This window comes from Haliaeetus albicilla, chromosome 27, assembly GCF_947461875.1.
Source record: "Haliaeetus albicilla chromosome 27, bHalAlb1.1, whole genome shotgun sequence".
In the NCBI taxonomy this organism is placed as follows: Eukaryota; Metazoa; Chordata; class Aves; order Accipitriformes; family Accipitridae; genus Haliaeetus; species Haliaeetus albicilla.
The window spans coordinates 22,310,422-22,331,333 of NC_091509.1; the positions used below are offsets into that span (position 1 = coordinate 22,310,422).

General features: G+C 48.4%; 1 protein-coding gene across 1 annotated transcript in view; it reads left to right on the forward strand.

Moving 5' to 3' along the window:
* The window catches only part of SH3RF2 (SH3 domain containing ring finger 2), a 50,413-nt gene that overhangs the window by 15,399 nt on the left and 14,102 nt on the right, over positions 1–20,912 (forward strand). Inside the window, 6 exon segments of the mRNA XM_069773122.1 lie at positions 3,803–4,072; positions 6,837–6,874; positions 6,876–6,924; positions 8,882–9,205; positions 17,589–17,683; positions 19,783–19,953. Coding sequence (XP_069629223.1) covers positions 3,803–4,072; positions 6,837–6,874; positions 6,876–6,924; positions 8,882–9,205; positions 17,589–17,683; positions 19,783–19,953 — 947 coding nt within the window.

Genomic DNA, 20,912 nt, shown 5'->3' on the forward strand with positions numbered 1-20,912 from the left:
TTTGCAGTGCAAGTTTCTGTGGTCCTGGCACTGACACGGTCCCTAGTTCCCGCACGAGCTCAAAGGACTGAGGGAGAGCAAAGCTGGCCTGAGTCTCACTTTCATAATTTTCTTTTTTTCCAGCAATGTACTTTCAGTGTTACTAAGCCAAGTGCATGTGTTTACTCTTAGCACAAATTAACAGACAAAATGAGTTAATTAGAAGTAAACCTTAAACTAATTGCTTCCTGTTTCATATGCTTTGAAGTAAACACAGTACACAAAATTTTTCTTTTCTTGGTCATTTTTCCTACCAAGCATCAGTGTTTGGCAGTGCTGGAAGATGTTCTCTTCCCAAAACCTAATGCATATCGATGGAAAATTTTATGTTTTCCACACTTCAGGAAACTAAGGTTGAGTTTCTCTCTTCCACCTTCCTGACCTGCCAAAAGTGGCTGATAGGGGGTGAACTCTGCAGAAATCCTGCCTGAGTCCTGGGCACTGACACAGGTGGATTTGGGGAAATGGGTTTATCTCCTTCCACAGAGGAAGGCAGGAAAGGCCTGAATGGGTCACTGGTACAAAAGTGCCATCTCCCAAGAGGTTGGCAGGGGTTTGGTGACAATGACTTAGAAAAACTGCAATGCAGGATCCTATGCACAAGGCCACAGCACTCGGCAGCTGACAGACAAAAATCCACATTTTGTCCATGGGAGATGCAGAGCCAGCAGCCCTAAATCCCATTGCCCCACCAGCACGCTTCCCTTTGCACCTCCACAGCTGAGCTCTCATGGGATGGGACCCTGCTCCCCATGGTGGTCCCCGCATCTTGGCTGGCAGACCAGAGCTGAAGACATGCTGAGTTTGAAGCACTCAGCCACAGATGGAGCTCCTCTGCCTGCCGTGGATGGAGCTCCTCTGCCAGCTGCAAAGGTTTTTCCTGCAGTTCCCACACAACATGACAAATCCTAAAACGCGTAGAAGGACAATCTAGATCTGCAAAGACTGGCACAGAAGCAGCTGAAAAGCCTCTTGTCCCTGGCTATCCCAAACTTAAAACTGATCAAGGCTCTAGAGCTGGGGACAATCCTGGCTTCCCCTTTTCTCAACATGTATCTCATGCAGCTGTGCTACCAGCTAGGAGGCTAGAAACAGAGCTCAGCATTTGGTTTTTCCCCTTAAAATTTAGGGCTGCATTGTGTCTGGGAGACATCACTGTGGGTGAGGACAGGCAGCCCTACGGCAGAGCACAGACTCCCACACCACAGAGGCACAGAGCTGTGGCTGCCTCCATTGGAGGTGCCCAGGAGTCACTCATTGGGGTTTTTATCTCATCTGCCAACGCAGGAGGGGCAGGCAGGACCCTTAAACTACTTTCCCATCCCAAATTCAAAGACTCCCCTCTTGGTCCAAGGAATCCTTTGAAGGAGACACTGCCACATCTTGGAAAGCAGACAGAAACCAGAAAATGGATCCGTTCCTTATTCCCAGATTCCTACCAATTGCAGTGAAGCTCCTACAGCCAGAAATAGCAGAACAGTTAATCAAAAGGGATTAAAGAAAATGAACCACAATGCAAGATATTGTTGAAGCTGAGAATCTGGTATGATTCAAGGAAAGCACAATATCTGCAGCTCTAACAGTTCAGATAATAGTTTAGAATATATATGGCTGTCTTACTTCATGCCAAAAACAATCACTGTTTGCCTCAAGCAAAGAAGAAATCTCTCCCAGAGGCGCACTGTCGCAGCAGAGCTGAGCACTCTGTGTTGGTCACTGTTTCCAGCTGGATGTGAGACTGGGTGGACCACTCATTCCATATGGGATAGAAATGCTGTGTACTGGCAAGAGCCAGGGCTAGAAGGACATCATTAAGTGATCAAGACTTTGCAAACACACATGAGGATATTTGTTCTTACAACTTTTATTTCTAACTTGTCTGCAGAGATGATGGGAAGAGGAGTCTGCTGGCAGCCTGTCCTGTGAAGGTAGCACACCTTCTCACAGCATTCAAACACCCAGAATAGAATAGAATAGAACAGAACAGAACAGAATAGTTCAGTTGGAAGGGACCTACAATGATCATCTGGTTCAACTGCCTGACCACTTCAGGGCCGACCAGAAGCTAAAGGAGCAGCATTCATTTCCAGCTGAAGGGCCAGCAGAAGGACAGAGCTTAACACTCAGTGTTTTGCATTTCATATACAACTGTGATGTTGCAAATGGCAATAAACATAAACAAACATAGGTTGCTTATTCGTTCTAGGATGCTCTTGTGTGGGATGCAGTTCTCTAGTCCAACAAATGTGCTGAAGGTATCTCCATCTTGTCTTTAACACAAGTATGTAAAGATCAAGCCTTTCAGTATTGTTGATTTCCAATGTACGGGACCCCTCAAATGCATACCTAGAACAGCTACACAGCACAGAAAACACCGGCGTATGTGCACTCCTCCCAAGAAAAACACTCCTCAGCCTGCCCTCAAGTTGTACTGCCTGGGTTCACAGCACCAAGGCCAGGGACAACTCTGGGTTTATTCAGCCATCTAAATGATCAGTTGCATTGTGTATTAAATTGAGTTTTCTAGTATAGATAAGGGTCAGTAAAGTGGTTATTTTAAGTGAACTTTGTAGTTTCATTTTGATGAGAGTCAGGATGGTAAAGTTCCCTCATCTCTTCTGGTTTTGGTATATCTTGTCTTTCTCATATTATACTGCAACAACAATAACATTAAGCCTCTCTTCCTGTAACCCAGATTAAAGACTGAAATAAAATCACGGTCACACAGTGTTAAAGCAGGGAGATAACCACAGGAGAGCAGTAACCTGCACTCACCTTGCTCTTGTTGCATTCTCCTAGACATGCGCAGTTGGCCACTGCGGGTGACAGCCACCAGGTCAGCTGGACAACGGCTGTGACCTCTGGTCATTCTGAAATAGAAATACCTGGGTTTATTAAAATAGACATTGTATTAGAGGAGACCTTTGTCGTGGTTTAACCCCAGCCAGCAACTAAGCACCACGCAGCCGCTCACTCACTCCCCCCCATCCAGTGGGATGGGGGAGAAAATCAGGAAAAGAAGTAAAACTCCTGGGTCGAGATAAGAACGATTTAATAGAACAGAAAAGAAGAGACTAATAATGATAATGATAACACTAATAAAATGACAACAGTAGTAATAAAAGGATTGAAATGTACAAATGATGCGCAGGGCAATTGCTCACCACCTGCTGACCGACACCCAGCCAGTCCCCGAGCGGCGAATCCCCTGCCCCCCCCTTCCCAGTTCCTAAACTAGACGGGACGTCACATGGTATGGAATACACTGTTGGCCAGTTTGGGTCAGGTGCAATGGCTGGGCATGAGAAGCTGAAAAATCCTTGACTGTAGTGTAAACACTACTGAGCAACAACTGAAAACATCAGTGTTATCAACATTCTTCACATACTGAACTCAAAACATAGCACTGTACCAGCTACTAGGAAGACAGCTAACTACATCCCAGCTGAAACCAGGACAACCTTATAGCAGGCAGTAAGATCCCACGGGAAGACTAGTTTAAGGCATTAATTGTTTCTTAATATTCTTAAACAAGTTCAGCCTGCTTTTCATCTTGATACAAATTTAGCATAAGTATTTTGGAGCTTGTCTTCATTAGAAAAAGACATCAAGAAAGGATGTGGGTAGTTAATCCCAATAAATGCATGCTTAAGCCTTAGACCTCTAAGTTTTTCCCAGTAATTACGAATGCTTTTGGGGAATTCTGTCTATGTTAAGCATCATTGTCATGGGCAAACTGCAAGGGCTGTTTCTCATCCCACAGGTCCCACGAGCCAAGGCCCTGTACACCTACCGAGGGCACAACCCCGGGGAGCTGAGGTTCAATAAGGGGGACATCATCGTGCTGCTCCGCCAGCTGGATGAGAACTGGTATCTGGGGGAGGTCAACGGGATCAGCGGTGTTTTCCCAGCCAGCTCCGTGCAAGTCATCAAGCACCTGCCCCTGCCACCGCCCCTCGGCCGAGCACTCTACAGCTTTGACCTGAGGAGCAGGGAGAAGACCGAAAACAAGGACTGCCTGACGTTTCATAAGGTAACACCACCCCGCAGCAGCAGAGGCTGGGCTGTTTTCTTCTTTAGACTGTACGGTGTTCTGCTACTCCCTGACTCCATAGGAGCTCCCTTTTGGAAACCAGTAAGGTTCCCAAGCCCCCTCCGTCACTGCTGCCAGCAGTTAGACCCCCACGACTGCCCCACAGGCACATAGGGGCACGTGTAGGACGAGGGGCATCCAGAGAGGGATGCGAGCGCCCGCCACGAGCGGTGACCACAGTCCCTTGGCTCAGCTTCTCACCCATGCTGCTGTCGTGGATGAGGAGCGGCTGATGGTGGTAGTCTGCTCGCAGGGCCAAAACACTCCAAGGAGATCTCTAAAAGACACCTACTGACATAGTAAAGAAAATTGCTTCCAGGTCTGGGGATAGGTCGTTTATGCAGCTTGAACATACCCAGCCTTACTGGAGCCATGCATTTGCAGAGCAATATCCGAACTTTTACTGTATTTGCCTTTATTCCCCAAAGGCTACAGAGTTTGCATTTTCTCTGTTAGAGGACACAGTCTTCTGAGTAACTGCACCTCCCAGCAAAGTCAACTGTCCCTGTAGTGTCAAAATGAGGTGAGGCATGGCAGAGCAGAACAGAAAGCGCTGCCTGGAGGCATCAGTGTCCTCGCAGAGAAGTCATCTCTTTCTCCGTCCAGCTGGCAGCACAGCTGCGATGCTCTCCTCGCTCTCACGGATGGGAAGAGGAGGCAGGAGAGGGAGGCTGTGGTCCAGGGCCAAGTGTCCCCAAGGAGTCAGAGCTGGATGTGGAGTGGCTAGCAGGAGGCAAGAGAAATCAAACAGCCAAAAGCCAGCTATGGTTTCTGACTAAGGCGAGGAACTAAAAGAGAAAAATCAGTTCGGAGCAGCATCACACATCACCAGCAGCTCTATAAAATATGGGCCCTCAGCTTGCTAGCACAGATGCAGAGAAGCCAGGCAGCCAGAAATCCTCCCTTTGTCATTAGGATTCACTTATTAGCAGGAGGCGTATTCCTCAGTTTTCTGCCATCTGCGTTCGTTTGTTTTTTCTCTTTCACTCTATTTGCCTTTGTTTCACAGCTTACTCATTCTGTTTATTTGTGTTAGGAGGCTGCGCTCATCTCTGCTCCCACAGCAAAGTTCACACGCGGGGAGTTAGTGCACATCTAAAACAAACAGATGCTTCTGCAAAGAGGAGCATCCTCCTGTCCCCCAGCTTTTGTGACAGCGGTCGGTTGTTACCGTACAACGTGACGAAGATCGGATCAGTCACTTCAGTAACTCCCTTCTGCAGTAACCTCGAGGCAGTGCTGGTGCCAGTGCCGTGTCCTCCTCCAGCTGGGCATAGCATGGGGTGACTGGCCAGCCAAGGCGGGCAACTGGAGAGTGCCATCTCTCTGCAAGCCACCATAAAGAGATGATTTATTCCTCCAGGAGCACTAGCAGGCATGGGAACCTCAACACAGTGAGGCTGGAGCCTCGGGTGGGTGACACAGGAGTTGCATTTGCGCAGCGCAGCCTGGCTTTAGACCAAAGCTCTGCTGCAGGCAGCTTGATCTAGTTTTTTTTCAAAAATACGAGCTGGCTGTAAAAAAAACCAAACCAAAACAAAATAAACAAAACAAACAAAAAAACCCACAGCTGCCCGGTCTCACAGGAGTGCTGCACGCTGCAGCTGTCTTCGCAAGCAGCTTCTCTTCTCACTGGCTTTCCCATCTGGATGGGATACCCCCTTTTTACTTCACATTTGGCTTTGCCCCACCTCCACGTACCCTTGCCCTCCCTTGTAATTTGGCAACAGGCCCACCTGGAAATTTGTGCAGAGATTCAAGTGCAATACCACATAGCAATCTCTTCTGATTCTTCAAGGCAGTAGCCAGCAGATAACTTTCAGACACACAAATGAAAGCTGAGTCACTTACTGCAAGATTAATACAAAATTTCCACCGGTTCAGGTGGAAACTTTGTGCACACATTCTACACAGGTGTAAAAGTTTTGGCCAGTGGGAACCAGCTTTCTCTGACCCCTTCAGCCTCAGAGTATTAAAATTTTAGCCCCAAACTTTCCACATTGGTTAAGAACAGAGAAAAATATAAATTTGTTTCTGTAAAATTCTCCTTACTTCCCACACACACGTGGCAGATATCCTTAAAAAGACGAAATCAAAACATCTTAAAAGTTAATAAGATTTAATTCTGCTGGGTTGCTCAGAAATGTAGGTCTTTCCAAAGAGATGTAGCTATCAGTCAATACAAACTAGCTTTTTTCCTCCAGAGTATTTCAAATACCTGCACTCAAGCAATGTCAGGTTATTTCAGCTCCTGAAATAGCGATCTGAGCTTCTCAGCAGTGTGACGCCAATTGCCTCAACATTTACATAGGGGTTTTTCACTTAGTTCATAGCTAAAATACCATTTTCATTATTAGTTGTGTGCGTGGCAATTATAGAGGCATTTCCACGCAATGGAAACCATTCAGCAAGTCAAAGGCTTTTCATGTCCTCACTGTCAGACTCATGTCCACGGTCCCGATTCAGCCACGTTCGCACCTTTAAATTAAAAACAAGCTTGAGCATTGCGCTGAGTAAGGCCAGACAAGCTGGCGTTTCAGAATGCATACATACCAGAAGCTGTCCCAGAGGACTTGACGGGGACGCACCACCAAAGCTGTTGAACGAGGCTGCTCTCCGCAACGGCAGGGCGAACCCATCCTCACCCCTACGACCCACCTCTCCCCCAAAAGAGGGCTGGTGACACTGTGCTCCTGCCCTTCAGGGTGACGGCATCACCGTCCTCGGCAGGGCTGATGAGAACAGAGGGAAAGTTAGGCGACAAAGCAGGGACCTTCCCCACCTTGCGCGCAGTGGGGGGTCCAGCCCGTTCTCCGCCGTGCCCACCCAACGCCCTGCCGGGCAGCGGCACGTGCCAGCACCCGGGGCCAGAGCCCTCCTCCTGGCCCGGCACGGCTCACCACTGCCTCTCACCCCTGCAGACAGTGAGCAAACAGCTCTCCCTCTCCCTTGCTGGACTGAAGCCTCCACAACGAGGAAAAAAAATTGGGGGCAAAAATGCAAAATTCAGGCAAAATATCAAAATTGCACTTTTAACGAGTTCTGTTGTAATCAGCTCTCATGTAGCTCTCTTTGCTGAGGGATCTGCCCCGTGAGCCCCCCCAGCTACTATCCTGGGGCTGCAGGGGTGCTGGCTGGTCACGATGGCCCCCAGCCACCCCCAGCCTCCGCCAGCGCCAGCTCAGCGCGTCTCAGGCAGCGTTCCCGGCGCTCCGGCTCCGGAGCCCTTTAAGCCACCCGCTCCCTGACAGTACTTTGTTACCACTGGTCTAGACAGTAATTGTATTCCAGCAGTTTAGCTTGAGATGCAGGGTGTAAATGGCACCAACAAGAATTCCTAGAAATAAAATTAATACTTGTAATCATCATAATTACAGCAAGCACTTCTTTGTGGCTGTTTTATAAAAGGACACTAGTAAAATACCTTATTTGAAGCTCTAATATATTTTGTAAAATGTTTTTTCATTTAATGAAATCATTTTAGCTTCAGTAATTACTTATTTAAGTCTGACGTTAACAGAAATAAGTTAGGGCCACATAAAGCCACCAAGGAAATAGAAATTAATTATGGAGAAGGCAAAGGTAGGTCTGTTTTGGGAGATGCAAGGCTTTCCTTGGCTTTGACACTTAGGTTTGTGCCCCATTTTATCACATCTCTTGGTGTTTAGAGAAGGCAGAAAAATGTTTACAGTTTAGGCTAAAGTTTAATTACATATAGAAATGACAATATTGCCATCTTATATGTGTACATATGCACACACTATGTTTTTTAAACCTTGCTTTAAGAGTGAGGAAGAGGGAAATGTGAAAACAATCCCTGCTTTAAAATGATAATACTTGAGAGACACCTGTACCTCTCCTGCGTTAGAGTCATCCTTGTTCATCCCAGGAGTCAAGCACATTGCCTCACATGAGTGGGTGAGAATCTCAAAGTTTTGCAATTTGTTAATGTCAGCAGCAAATCATGATTAATTCCTCTGGCAGTCATCACGGTAAAAAACATTGTCACCACATGCCCTTTGCTATTAATACTGTGGGATCAGCAGTTTCCAAGAAATACTGTTTGCCCATATGCAAACTCAGGGCCTGACTCTTCCCTCATTAAACCCAGTGGTTAACAAGCCAGGTTCTTTTCAACGGAAGCAGGTTCAAGCCACGAATGTTTAGGCCTACAGAGATGTAATTGGGTGGATCTAATTCTGCTGGGAAAGCCACTATCAGTGAGGGCTTCTCCGAGCTCCTGCCTTAAAGTCGGCTGCAGGGCTTTGACGTCCTGCTGCGAGACGCACCCAAGCGTGCCAGCACGAAGTGGAAAAGGAAGATGTGCCCAAACGTCCCTTCTAATTTAGAGTTAAATTTATTATAGCGCTGCCAGAGAGTCAGGCAGCTCTCCTTACACCTCTGCAAGCCAAAGGCTTTGACAAGAGACAAAGCTTTCTGTAAAGTATTGGGGAGGAGCACTCAGCCTCAGTAACGTGTTGTCTAAGCAACAAGTTTTTCAAACCAATTTTAATTTTGCTGTCAGCTTTGCATCAGTAATTTTGCATCCGGGATTTGTCACTGAAAACATATCAGGGAAATGACTGAGCCACAAGTTTTTAAAGATCACCTGTAACGTCATCTGAAATCTGCCCACAGTTCTGCTGCCAGATAAGAAAAGAGAGGAAAAAGGCAAAACTGAGCAGTCACCAGGCTGTGCCAGGCATAACTTCTGAAATGTGCCATCACATCTCCCTTTGTCTCTTCCAGCCAAACACCACTGCAAGGCAACTCCTGCAGACCAGCAAAAGCCACTGGTCCCCTCAGTTTAAGTGTGCATCCCTACGAACGGCATCTCCCAAAGCAAAAGGTGCAGATTCGCCAGCTTTCCCCAAGGTGCCCGACTCCAGGCGGAAGAGCCTGCGGCAGTTCTCCATCACCACTGCCCTGAACACCCTCAATCGGATGGTCCACGCGCCCGCTGAGCGGCAGGCGCTGGAGATCAGCTCCCCTGTGCTCATCAGCTCCAGCAACCCCACCGTGGCCACCCAGAGCAGCGAGAAAGCGGAGTTTCCCTATGCCACCCCTCTCCAGGTAAGGAAGCAGCGGCGTGGATGCTGCAGGGGCAGTGTAAGTCCGAAATGCAAATCCTGGGTAGAAACACTCAATGCGCAGGCAGCAATTTGAAAAGCTAAAGCACAAACGTGCAAAGACAAAGCACCCATACTAGTAGTGTCAGTAAGATACGTCATCCACATCAGGCTGCTGGGATTTTCTTCCACTTCTTTTGAATTGGAAACATCTATCTTCAGAGTTCAGGGGCCCAAGGGAATTCATAAAAGGAGAAATTAAGTTATCAGAGTAACTAAACATGGATAAAGCACATCCCCATTCTGATTTCTGCCCTACTGCAGTAAGCTCCAGGTGTAGCGTGGGAGAAAACAGAGCTCTTTACTTGCAAAATAAAATATTTTTCATTTTAGAAAGTAGTAAGGAACATGAATTCCAAGGGAGCTAACTGAGGCTCAGCTCATTCACAGACGTGTGTGTTCCTGGATTCACACTGCAAGCAAACATCTGGTTTGCCATGCAACAATGTAGATCAAAAATAGGCAGTTCTCAGCATTTGCAAAATTAAAGCTAAAACCAGCCATTGGCCATGCTCACCTGCGTTATTTTGACAATGAACCTTTCTGAACAACTCCCACAGAATTCAGTTGCACTGGCATGGCAGGACCTGCAGAATTGGGCCCTGAATTATGAGCAAATAAAAGCTCAGTGACATTAATGAGGAAGCCACACTGTACTGAGCAGGTCTGTACTGCCAGTGATTGCTTTAATGGCCTTTTCATCTAACCCCCATGCTTAAAAGGAAAGTAGAAACCTGTGCTTTTTATTAATTGGTGTTTTGATTTTTTTGGTAAGTCTTAAGCATACAAGGAGTCCTCAGCATCTCCAATATTTATCCTCAATGATAAGCATTGGGCTTAATCGAAAAACTTGATGCAGCCCAAAATTTCAGCACAGGAGATCACATGTTTGGGTACCTCTAAACACAACCTTTGCTCTGCCTGCTGGGGCACACACAGGTGTCGTGGAAGCACAGAGCTCCATTACCGTACCCTAAGCCACAAAGTTTTCTCCAAAGGCAAACCACTTACAGAACAGGCTTCCTCAAAAAGCACCAATTCAGCCACGTTATAACATCTACAGAAATAATGAAGAAGCCTCCTGCTGCTTCTAATCAGGGCTGTCAGCCCTTCTGAAAAGCAATCGGGGTCTTTGCCCTACCCTAAATCAGTCCTCTGCCTGCATCTGTCCACATCCAGATGAACGGTTTCTAGCAGGGGAGGGCAATTACCAGCAGTCCTTGCCGGTCTGCAATATAAACTTGGGAATGTACTGAGAGAAGCTGAATTTGGGGCTGAGATAATAAATGTAGACTGACCTTTTGGACTATATCTGCTCTTTATTTTAGGAGGCAAAAGAGTCTCATTCCTTCTTCACACTCTGACTAAAAATCTCAATACAGAATCTTCACAGATCATCTGAAATGGGAGAAAAAAGGGTTTGTTTAGATTTATATGACATCTTTCATATTCAAGGTTGCTCTAACATTTTATAAAGCAATAAGCCAGCCCCTGGTAGTTCAGTGTCTGTGCAATAAAACCCAGCAGGCATTTTGTACTTAGCAATAGCCTGCAAAGAGCCTTGGATGTTAGATCCTGTTTTATGTGAGAGGAAATGAAGCCTTACAACAGAACTATAATTCAATTGAAATGGTATCATGTCTCGCGAACCCAATATAATTTTACCAAAAACGTCTCAGTGTGAACTATTGTCAACAGCAGAAGCAATAGAGTGAATGTGTGTTACCTTGGGAGGGTTGGAATTTCCTTTCTTCTAAACAACAGTTTTGCTCCCGGAGGTTTGCAGGAGGATCTGTGTTGTTCACAGGCCACACAGGTTGCAGCTTTTCCTTTTTCCATCTCTGGGTTTGGGTTGCAATGACTGACCTGCATGCAAAGTTGAGATTTTCTTTTCCAAGCCCAGATACATACTGCCAGGCTGGACCATGTTGGCCATACCTCACTGAGGTCACTTGTCCTTTTTCCTAGTATTAATCAGATGGAAAAGCTGCAGCAGTGAATTTGTTGATAAGGCAGCCCTCATGATCAGAACAAAGTTGCAGGATTGAGGCATAATGGGAGATGAGAGCTGATGCTGTTCCCAAGGGTTGGTCCACCCTGCTCAGCAGCTTCTGGTGGAATTTCAGCTTCGATAGTAAGTGCCGAGACTTTGGAAAAACAGCAGTGCATCTCCAAAAGCGTGGTTGTTCCATGGCAATTAGTTTTATGTACACAACATTATCTGGAAGGAAAAGATCTGTGTTTCTTGGGTTTAAACTACTCCAGATAAAACAGAAGTTTGGAAGTAATGAACAGCTGCATGCCTACTGCCAGCCCCAAAAACTCAGCCCCAGAGTACGAGTATCAAGCTAGGGTCTTCCATTATTAGCAGTATAGTAAAGAAAAGAGTGGGCTGAATCACATCTTTAATTGCTTCCCTGCGTTTTCGTGCTCCCTAGTAAGTCTGCAGAGGTTGAGTAGCCTGGATCTTTGTGGGTGGTCACAAATATGGTGCAGCAGATGGAGCTGAGTCTACAGCTCAGCTCAGCCGTTCCAACTCCGGGCTGAAATCCTCACCGGGGTTCAGCCAGGTGCGGAGCCTGCGCTCGCACACGGCTGCGCTGTGTAAGGAGCAGCGACGGCTGCTCTCGAACCGCCCGGGAGCCAGCCCCAAATGGCACAGCCTCTCTGGAGGAGTTTCTGAGACCTGGCGGGCAAAGACAATTTTTGCGAACGAAGTAGGCGAGGATTTAACTGGTTAAGTGGGAATTGTCCCAGGAGACCAAGCCCAGGGTTGGATAACCTTAGCCGGCAGGCAAGGGTGAGGTATATGGGGTGGGCTGGGCAAGGGGGACGGAGGTGGAAGGTGCCCCCCTGCCCAGCCCCTGGCCGCCAGCGCTGATGCCCTCCTCTGCCAAGCAGAGGGATGGCACGGGAAGGGAGCAGGCCTCTACTTAACATGGCGAGCGGCAGGCGAAGCCACAGAGGCTGTGCGGGGTGAATCACTTGCAGGAGGAACGTGCGCCGCAGCATCCACCCTCCCTGGGAGGCAGGGAAAGTCCACCTCCCCATCCAGGGCTCCATGCGAAGCCCAGAGAAGTCCCGAGAGCAGCCACAGCCCCTGGGCTCCACAACTGAACACCGGAGTTTTTCTCCCTCCGTGAAAGGCACTGCCCCATCAGCAGCACCCCAGCCCTCCGCTCGCCTCCGCACGCTGGGCGCGCGCTCGCTCGCCGGCAGCGTGCCCTCCACAGAGCGCTCGGAGGTGCTTTTGTCCTTTCAGACAATGACCCAGTTTCGTTCCCTGTCTGAGATAAGGATGTAAGGCCCTGTGAGACCTGCTGGAAAGAAAGGAGCTGTGCTGCAACCGGGTTTGACGCTAGCAAGGCTTCGGATCGCAGGAGGGGGGTCCTAGCGTCAGCCATCCCTCGGGGATGGAGCAGCAGAGCAACCTGAGCGATCAGACTGGAAACCAAGTGATCCTGTTAACACCCCAGCCTTTAAATCCATCTCCTCTGCAAGGACAGGCTTCCAGACAGATATCGAATATACATTTGGATCTGGTAATTTAAAAAAAAAAAAATCCACACATTTGGAATGGATGTGCTCATTGCTTTCTTTCAGTTGGGGGTCAAAAGACGTGGGAATGTTCCAGTAGCTTCTAGTTACATGACACTTGCCCTAAGCTATGAGACTACATATGTTTGAGGGAGAGAAAAGAGATCATTAGTATCGCCCTGAAGCGCCCTGCGTGTGACATGTCCCCCCGCAGCGTCATGTCTCCAGCGATGCTGGTGCTTGGTGGCGGGAGAGGGAGCAGGAGGGGCTGCACTGTGGGTCAACACAGCAACAAAGCACAGCTGAAGAGGCTGTGCTGGCTGTTTGTAGGGCTTTCCGAAACACGACGTGCCTGCCTGCCTGGCGTTTCCACCAACAAGGAACAAGTCGGACTCATTTTGGCCCATAAAAGGGAATAACCGGCAGCGGCCGGCATTGCCGCCAGCCCTCCTCCTGCTCTTCCTTCCCCTCCGTGGTGCCAAGCCGGGCTCCTGTGGGAGCCAGAACCAGTTTGCAGGGCTTGTGGCTCACCGTGTCTGTGCATGTGCCTGTTGTGCAAGCAGGCCGGCTGCCGGGGCGAGAGGAGCGCGGCATCGCGGAGCTGCGCCCGCCCTCCCCGCCTCCAGCAGAAAGCACCAGCAGCTGCAGGAACCTCTTCCCAGTCCCAGCTGAGCTGATTCCCCTGGGCCTGGTGGTACCTGGGTCAGGAAACATCTGGCTAAGAGCTGCTGCGACGCTTTGCTGCTCGTTGAAGTGAGCTGATAAACCTGACATCTGCAGTCTAGTACACTTGGCTTTTCGGTGTCATAAATGATCTGAAACCTGCAGGACCCAACTTTCAGTAGCACTGAGAGCACCAACTGCCCCAGAGCAGAATGGGGACAATCGCCCTCCCCACAGGGCACGTCACGAACACTCTCGACGGGGAATTGCCTGTGTCAGCAGGGCACCGTAGAGGAGCCAAGCTAGAAATCACACCAGCAACAAACTAGATAGGGAGATGGAGTAAGAGAGGGATTTCAGGAGAGCCAGGAAATGAAACTCTTTGTACTTATAAGGGCTTCCAAGGCACTCACAGGAGATCAGCAAAAGTGAATGCTGAAATCAGTTATACACAGCTGGAAACTATTTCATTCAATCTTTTTTCCTCTCTGTTGAAAATACAAAACCAGCTTTGATGCAGGCTCTGAAAGGATCACTGCTTCCATACAGAGGGGGGAACAGAGAGAGATGAAAAACATTAAGCTTTCCACCCAGAAATGCACTTTTCAATACAGTTCCATCAGGAAAACCAGCAAAAGGTTGTCATTTTGCTCCAATGCAGGAAGAAGAAACTCCAAATCCCCAAATTTCAAAGATTTTGATTAGGAAAATTATTAAAACAAAATTATAATTTCCAATCAACTTGGAAATATGAAAGCCTGGTCTGACCCTTCCTGGACTAGAAAACGAGGAATGCAAAGATAGTTTGAAGCTGACCTGCCACTCCAGGTCCAGAGACAGAAGCTCGAGTTGCTGGGGGTTTTTAATTAACTTAATTCACTGGAGAGCTGGTGAGTAACTTTTTTTTCCCCTAGATCCTTGCTAAGCCTTGCTAAGCCAGTGCCCCAGCACCATGTTACAGCCATGACCACCAGAAATTAGATTTGAAAGGCATAAGAGATTAAAGCCCTGACAACTTGCACCATTAAAGTTCCTGTGGTCTTTGCTGGAGAGCATGACTGCCAGCCACATCCCAGCCTGGTGACTTTCCGCTGGCCTGAGATTCCCCAGGGACGCTGCTGCAGCTGCCCTGCCTTGCTGGGAACTTTGTTTTCACCTCCCGACAGCAGCCACGCTCCTGCAATGGCACAACACAGCTAATGCCTTTCAGTGTGCGCAGCGCTGAATTTCAAATGGGGATGAACTGCTCGCTCACAGCAGTCCACCCCGGGATACATTTTTGTGCTTTAGAAGGGATAGATCAGCAGAAGAGAGCATCCTGAGGATGCCAGATTGAATGCTGCCATCCTTTCCTCCAAACCCACGGGCCAGACCTGTACAAACGGGCCAGCACACTGCTGCCTGCGCTCCTCATCACCTCCCGGCCCCCAGCTTTGCTGTGCTACCAGCGCAGGCGACAAGCAGAAAAGCAAAGGGGTCTGGACTCAGCAGCACCGCTTGTTCTCACCATTTTCAGAAACCAATGCTGCCGGTGAAAGGTGGCAGATGTGTACCCCCCCTGAGGACACCGTCCCAGCCCCCAGAGCCGCGCGGTGCCAGTGTGGCAGCGCTGCTCCCTCCATCCCCTGCAATAGACCTTGGACCGCCCGCCTGTGAAGTGGAGATAAGAAACCCTCCCTGCCTCCGTAGGGCTGGAGAAACGTTGCTAATCTAATGCTTGCAAAGCCCTTGGAGAGCCTCCAAAGCAAGGCGATACAGAAGCGCAGGGTATTACTGCCGTGGCTCCAGCCCCCCGCCAGGAGGGACCACTTCTGGAGGAGAGTGATGCTGTTGTCCTTGTTCCAGCTAATCCTCTGCCTCGCTGCTGGGGATGTAAACAAGGCGGCCAGCGAGGACTGATCAAAAAAGTTCAGCTTAAATTGTTTTGCTTTTGCCATTTGAAAGATAGCTGGGCTTTCACGTGAAAGGGGAGGGTCTACCTTCCCTAGAAAATTCTCAGTTTTCATTGAAAGACTTTGCACCTGGACTGCTACATAAGCTTGCAACCAGCAAGGAAACTATTTCCTTTAAAGCATGCTGTCATACAGCTCCCAGCAGGATCTAGCCCAGTGCCTTCCTCTTCTGGTATGGCAGGAATTCCCTGATCAGATAACCCCCCCCTGCATCGCAAGTCTCCTGACCAAGGGGGAAGACACCAATATGTGGTCCAGGAGACATGGCCCCAACAGAGGGGAAAAGAGCAGAGGAGGTACTTAGACCTACACCTCCACCAAGCACTTCAGTAGCATTTCTTAGTGGAATTACTTTGTATAGTTGGCCAATATACTTTAGGAGGTTTTATCTGCATGTTCTTCAGATGTTTTGGGGAAAGGCTTAACATATCCCATATCTAATAGCTCTAGTACCAATTTTTTACCCCTCATTCAATCAGGCAGCTAGGCAATGCTAACCCCCTTCACACCGGCAACCAAGTGAAACATCTCCACATCTTGCTCTTGGTATTTGGAAGCTCTTTCCAGTCTGCAGAGTACACTGGAGATGGAGGTGCAGAGTTTATCAGCCTCAGAGAGGTCATCCTATTTACCTCTCCATCTGCAGGGCATGCGAGCAGGACTGGTCTTACTTGAGAAGCTGGCATTTGCAGCAATTTCTTCTATTCTTGCCACTGGATGGCCTTCACCCTTTGAACAAATGTCCCATCTCCTCACAGTCCCCTCGTGGAGGTGAAGCCTCTGCAGAGATCAGTGCTGCACGAGGGAGGGCAGCTGCCCGCGGTGGGACCACGCCAGAGCCCAGCGAGCACAAAGGACACGTAACTAAAACCAAACTCAGAAGACAACCAGAGACACCCCGCAGGCAGGTTCTGGGGTTGGGGGGTAACAGCCAGATGCTCAGTGGGACACTGGGCAGAGGAAACCCAACGGCACACACCTCGCCTCGGAAACCCCCTAAGCAAGTGGATGTCACCCGACCTGCGAGACGTGGAGGGACAGGGGAACGGGAACAGCTCTGTGCGCTGCCCGTGTCCTCACCGGGACAACAGAGAGGTCCAAGGAGTCATCACCTCGCCTTCGGCAGCTGCAGCTCACCCACTGCAGCAGCAGGTCTGGCACGGCATGTTCAAGGCACACAATTACCTTGACAGCAGAAACAGGGCTGAGGTTCCTCCCTGGAACATGAAAGACGCCCATGAGAGGACAGAGAGGGCATTAGGGTGGCTGGTACCTCTCCGTCGATGCAAAATAATGGTGGGGAAAGGGGCCACCCCAAACCAAACTCAAACCTGAGCAAGGTGCCTCTGCCTGTGCTCTCGCGCTGCCTGCGGCGCGGCAGACAGCGACTCCCCTCACCCGGCACGGTCTGCGCTGCGTGTACGCACGGGTCTGTGGAGCTCCTCGGGACGCCACAGATGTGGTAAATAGCTTTAATAATAGTTATTAAAAGATCACTGGGGCAAGGACTATATTATTTAGGGTTTAGACAATGCCAGTACTCCCAGCTGGAGCTAAATAAATAACAAGTGAAACAGCCATGATTACCCCAGTCCTCACCTGGCAGACGCGATGGTCTCCTCCTGGTTAGCAAAGTCTGGGCTTGAAATGCAGTTTTCCCAAACTCCTTTTCCTTCCTGAAGCAAGCACCAGACACAGCGAGTGAATCAAAGGTACTGACCCTGTTCAGAGCCAAGCAAAAAGAGGTGAGAAAACACTGAGCGCAAGGAGAGAGGCGACGGAGCATCTCCCCACTCGAGTGGATCTCATATATATTAGCAACAATTAGGTTAGTTTGTGTTTATCTCATTTCATTGTTGTTCTGACAGCATCCTCACATACCAGGTTACCCATCACAACAAGGTCCTTATTTACAGGACAGGATAAGCACCATCAGTCCAACCAAGCCACACCCTAGAGAGCATCTTGGTGCTGAAGTGGAAGGACCATGAATCTTCCTCTTAATGCCTGGTCATCTTTTTTTTTGTCAAATTCTCCAAACTCTTCTTCCTCCTGAAGTGTCTTTGGGGTTTTTTTTAAGGGTGGCTGAAGCCTGTCAAATGTTTTTGGCTGCTCTTCCAGTGGCTAAAATAAGTCTATGTTCAGATTAATTTATTGTTTTCTTTCTCCCTGTAGGTCAGTGCATCTTATTATCCTGCGCCAGGATCACTGGGGCACTCGGCAGCCATTGTCACTCTTCCCCATCTCCAGCACCACATATCAGCTTATATGTACGTAAGGAAACCAACATACATTGGGGGGGTCGTGTAATTTTCTGTACCTTCACCTGATGCTTCTCCAGCCAACGGTTCTTGTGAGCTGGGAGGTAAAGGCAGACCAGAGCGCAGCTCCCATGAGCTCAGATCCAAGTGCAGATCCACACAGGAATGTATTTGGCTGGTCTAAGCAAGGGGTCACAGAGACTTAGTATCATGGCTGAATTATTATCTTCCCAGCAGGCGAACCATCTTTGCACCTTACTACCTTACTTCAATATTTACAGATACATAGTTCTGCCTATTTGTCAACAGTACATTTTAATTTTTTTAAATATAAAGCAACTAATTACTCCTTAAGTGCCTCTAGTTATTTATTTTAAAACAGCAAAGGTCACTGGTGTTTTGAATAATCCAATCTTTTAAAACTTTCCCAGAGTTAAAATTTGCAGATAATATATTGTGATGATTTGTTTTCCTCTAGATAAGATTCATCAGCTTGGCACTGTAGTAAGCTACCTAATAACAACAAAATAGCAGCAAGCTGTCTACATGGTAATTAGCACCTCCACAGTATCGAGCCAGACCTGTGGAAACACTAGTACACATGAGCAATATCTGTAAATCTGTACTACGCTCATGATGTTTGCTACTTCCATGCATTAGCATAGGTCATCCAAGACTATTGCACACACTTAATCCTAAGTGCAAGAAAACTCCCAAGACCTCATTGCAGAATGAGGATAGTATTAAAGTGTTCAGTCAGCTGCCCATTTTGCACAGCTCCTTTTTCAACCCTACAATATCAAACCAGTATCTGCATTTCCTGCCCTTCAGGATGAATCCTGTATAAAGTAATAAACCACTGCAGAATTAGAACACCCTTAAATTGAACCTCGCCTGGTCTGTGCAAGTAACAGAAGTCATTTTGTAAAAAGACAGGCCTTCCAAGTCAAACTTTCAAGTGATTGTTCTGAACAACAAGGAGAGAAAAACCTTTTTAAAAAGTTAGGGGATAGTCCTTGACTATGTACACAACTAGTCTGTTGTTTCTATTTTTTTTAAATAATATCTGACAATTGCTGTATTGGTCTGTAACTCATTAATATTTGGGAGCAGATCACATTCCCCTTGGAAAAAACAACAACAATGCAATTAAATGTGTTACACTAGAGACAAATTAAAGTTCTTTAAAGAACAAATGGGGAAAGTTTTGAAAAATATGCCATTTTCTTTTCCTCCTGTTTTGTTGTGTGGTCACCTGTGGTTCACTATAGAGAACAGAGCTTCGTCGCCTAGTCATAGCCCCAGAATCACGGGAGAGAGGTCTAGAGGGGATCTCAAATTAATTTCTAGTCCGGTTTCCTCACTAGCCCAGAGCAGAGCCATGTACCTCCTCCTTTGTCCACTTTATTCTCAGAGGCCCCCGGTGGCAGCGACTGAAGTCCCCGTGTTAGCCTCTGCAGGGGTCCAGTCACAGGAGAACGAGGAAAGGGAGGAAGATGGGGTTAACGCGCGTGTTGCTGTATGAGCGGTGCTCCTCCCCTCGCCTCTGAACACCTCCAGATGATGCTCAAGGCAAGCAGATGCAAGGCCTCTGGCTCACCACGTACTTCAAAGGCAGAATGTATTCTTGATGCTATCGCTCGGACAGAGCGTCATACCTGCACTCTTTCATGCTGCTTTGCCTTAGGACAGGCACACATTAGCCCTTAATCAGTTATTTCACTGGAGCGCTCGCTGTGTGAGGTGGAGAAGAGCAGCTCTCTCCTCCCTAACGCTTGTCGCCCTTGGCTGGCTTAGCTGGCACTTCTGGGACAGAACCCATTGACAGGATCGGCTTTGTTCCTGTTGGCTCTTCTTTTATTCATATCCCCTTTGGCCTGAAGTTACAGGCCACTTCTTCCCTGCGAGTTCTCTCCACAATAACGGCAGCACCCAAATATTTGATGTGAGTGCTGCTTGAAGAGGCTTCAGGCAAAGAGCCGCTGCTCACCCAAAGCCAGCAGCACCAGTTGTTCAGCACAAAGCCAGGAGCTTCAGCATGTGCTCCAGCCACACTGCATGGGGGCAGTTACTGCCTTCCCTCCCCCTCATCTCCCCTTCCTCTCCAGGTGCGTGGCTCTCAATTCCTACATGGCTCACGGACCAGATGAGCTGGAGCTGCAGAAGGGAGAAGGGGTCCGCGTCTTTGGGAAAGACCACGACGGCTGGCTGCGGGGCATGTCCCTCGTCACAGGGAGAGTGGGCATCTTCCCCAGCAACTACGTCGCTCCTCTCTTCAGGTCTGGTTTTTCTTACATGAAACAAAAACATACAGAGAGGGGAGCGGGTAACATGTAGGACTTGGGGTCTTCTCGTTCCCACAGAAAAATCACTGCAAGGGATTCCTGCAGTACTAACAAAGGCCAGGGATTCCTTGCCTGGGCAGGATGACACCTGGCAGGTCTCACTCCTTTTATTCCTCCATGTACCGACTCAGCCACACGCACCACGTGGGAATCGCATCTCCCTCCAACAGCCGGTGCCATAGCAGGGAGAAGTCAGGGAGCGGAGGGGGCTGGCAACGTTCTCCTCAAAGGGGGCACACAGTCTGGATGAGCAAACAGCGTGATATCAGCCTTCATCCGCTTGTTTTAAACCTGGGACGTTCACAGAGACATCAGCAGCTTCTCCCATGACTGTTTCAGTCCAGGAGCTTTGGCAGAGACCTGTAGGTGACACAACCGGCACATTTTGATGAGTGAGTCTGGGAGCCAGGATGAACGGCAGCATGTCTGTGCTCGGACTCGCCTTTATTCCTTTTGGATGACTCCCATCTTTTTTTTTTTTCCCCCTGCCAGAAGGGAAACCACAAGCTGAAGGCTCTTTTAGAGTCAAAATACTGTCTTTAGAGCAGGCATTTAAGCACTGGACGCCATTGATCTAGCTAAACAAGCATGCATTAGAAAGAGCAATAATTGAAATATACAATTTAGGAGAAGAGAAAAAAAAAATTGCCTGTGCCCTTAGTTCCCCTGAAATACACTCAAGTTAGGCAGAGAAACAAAGAACAGCTTAGAAATGTAGTGCTCTGCTTCTGCAAATAAAAAGTGGGGATAAGTCAGGACACCTCTCCCAGGACTGTGATTTTGTTATTTGGAGAAGGGTTTCCACATCTGGAAACTCACTGCAACGGTCCAGCCCCATCTGCGGGAGCAGGGATGGGGAAGGATGGGCGCAGGGAGCTCTGCTCGGAGGGGCA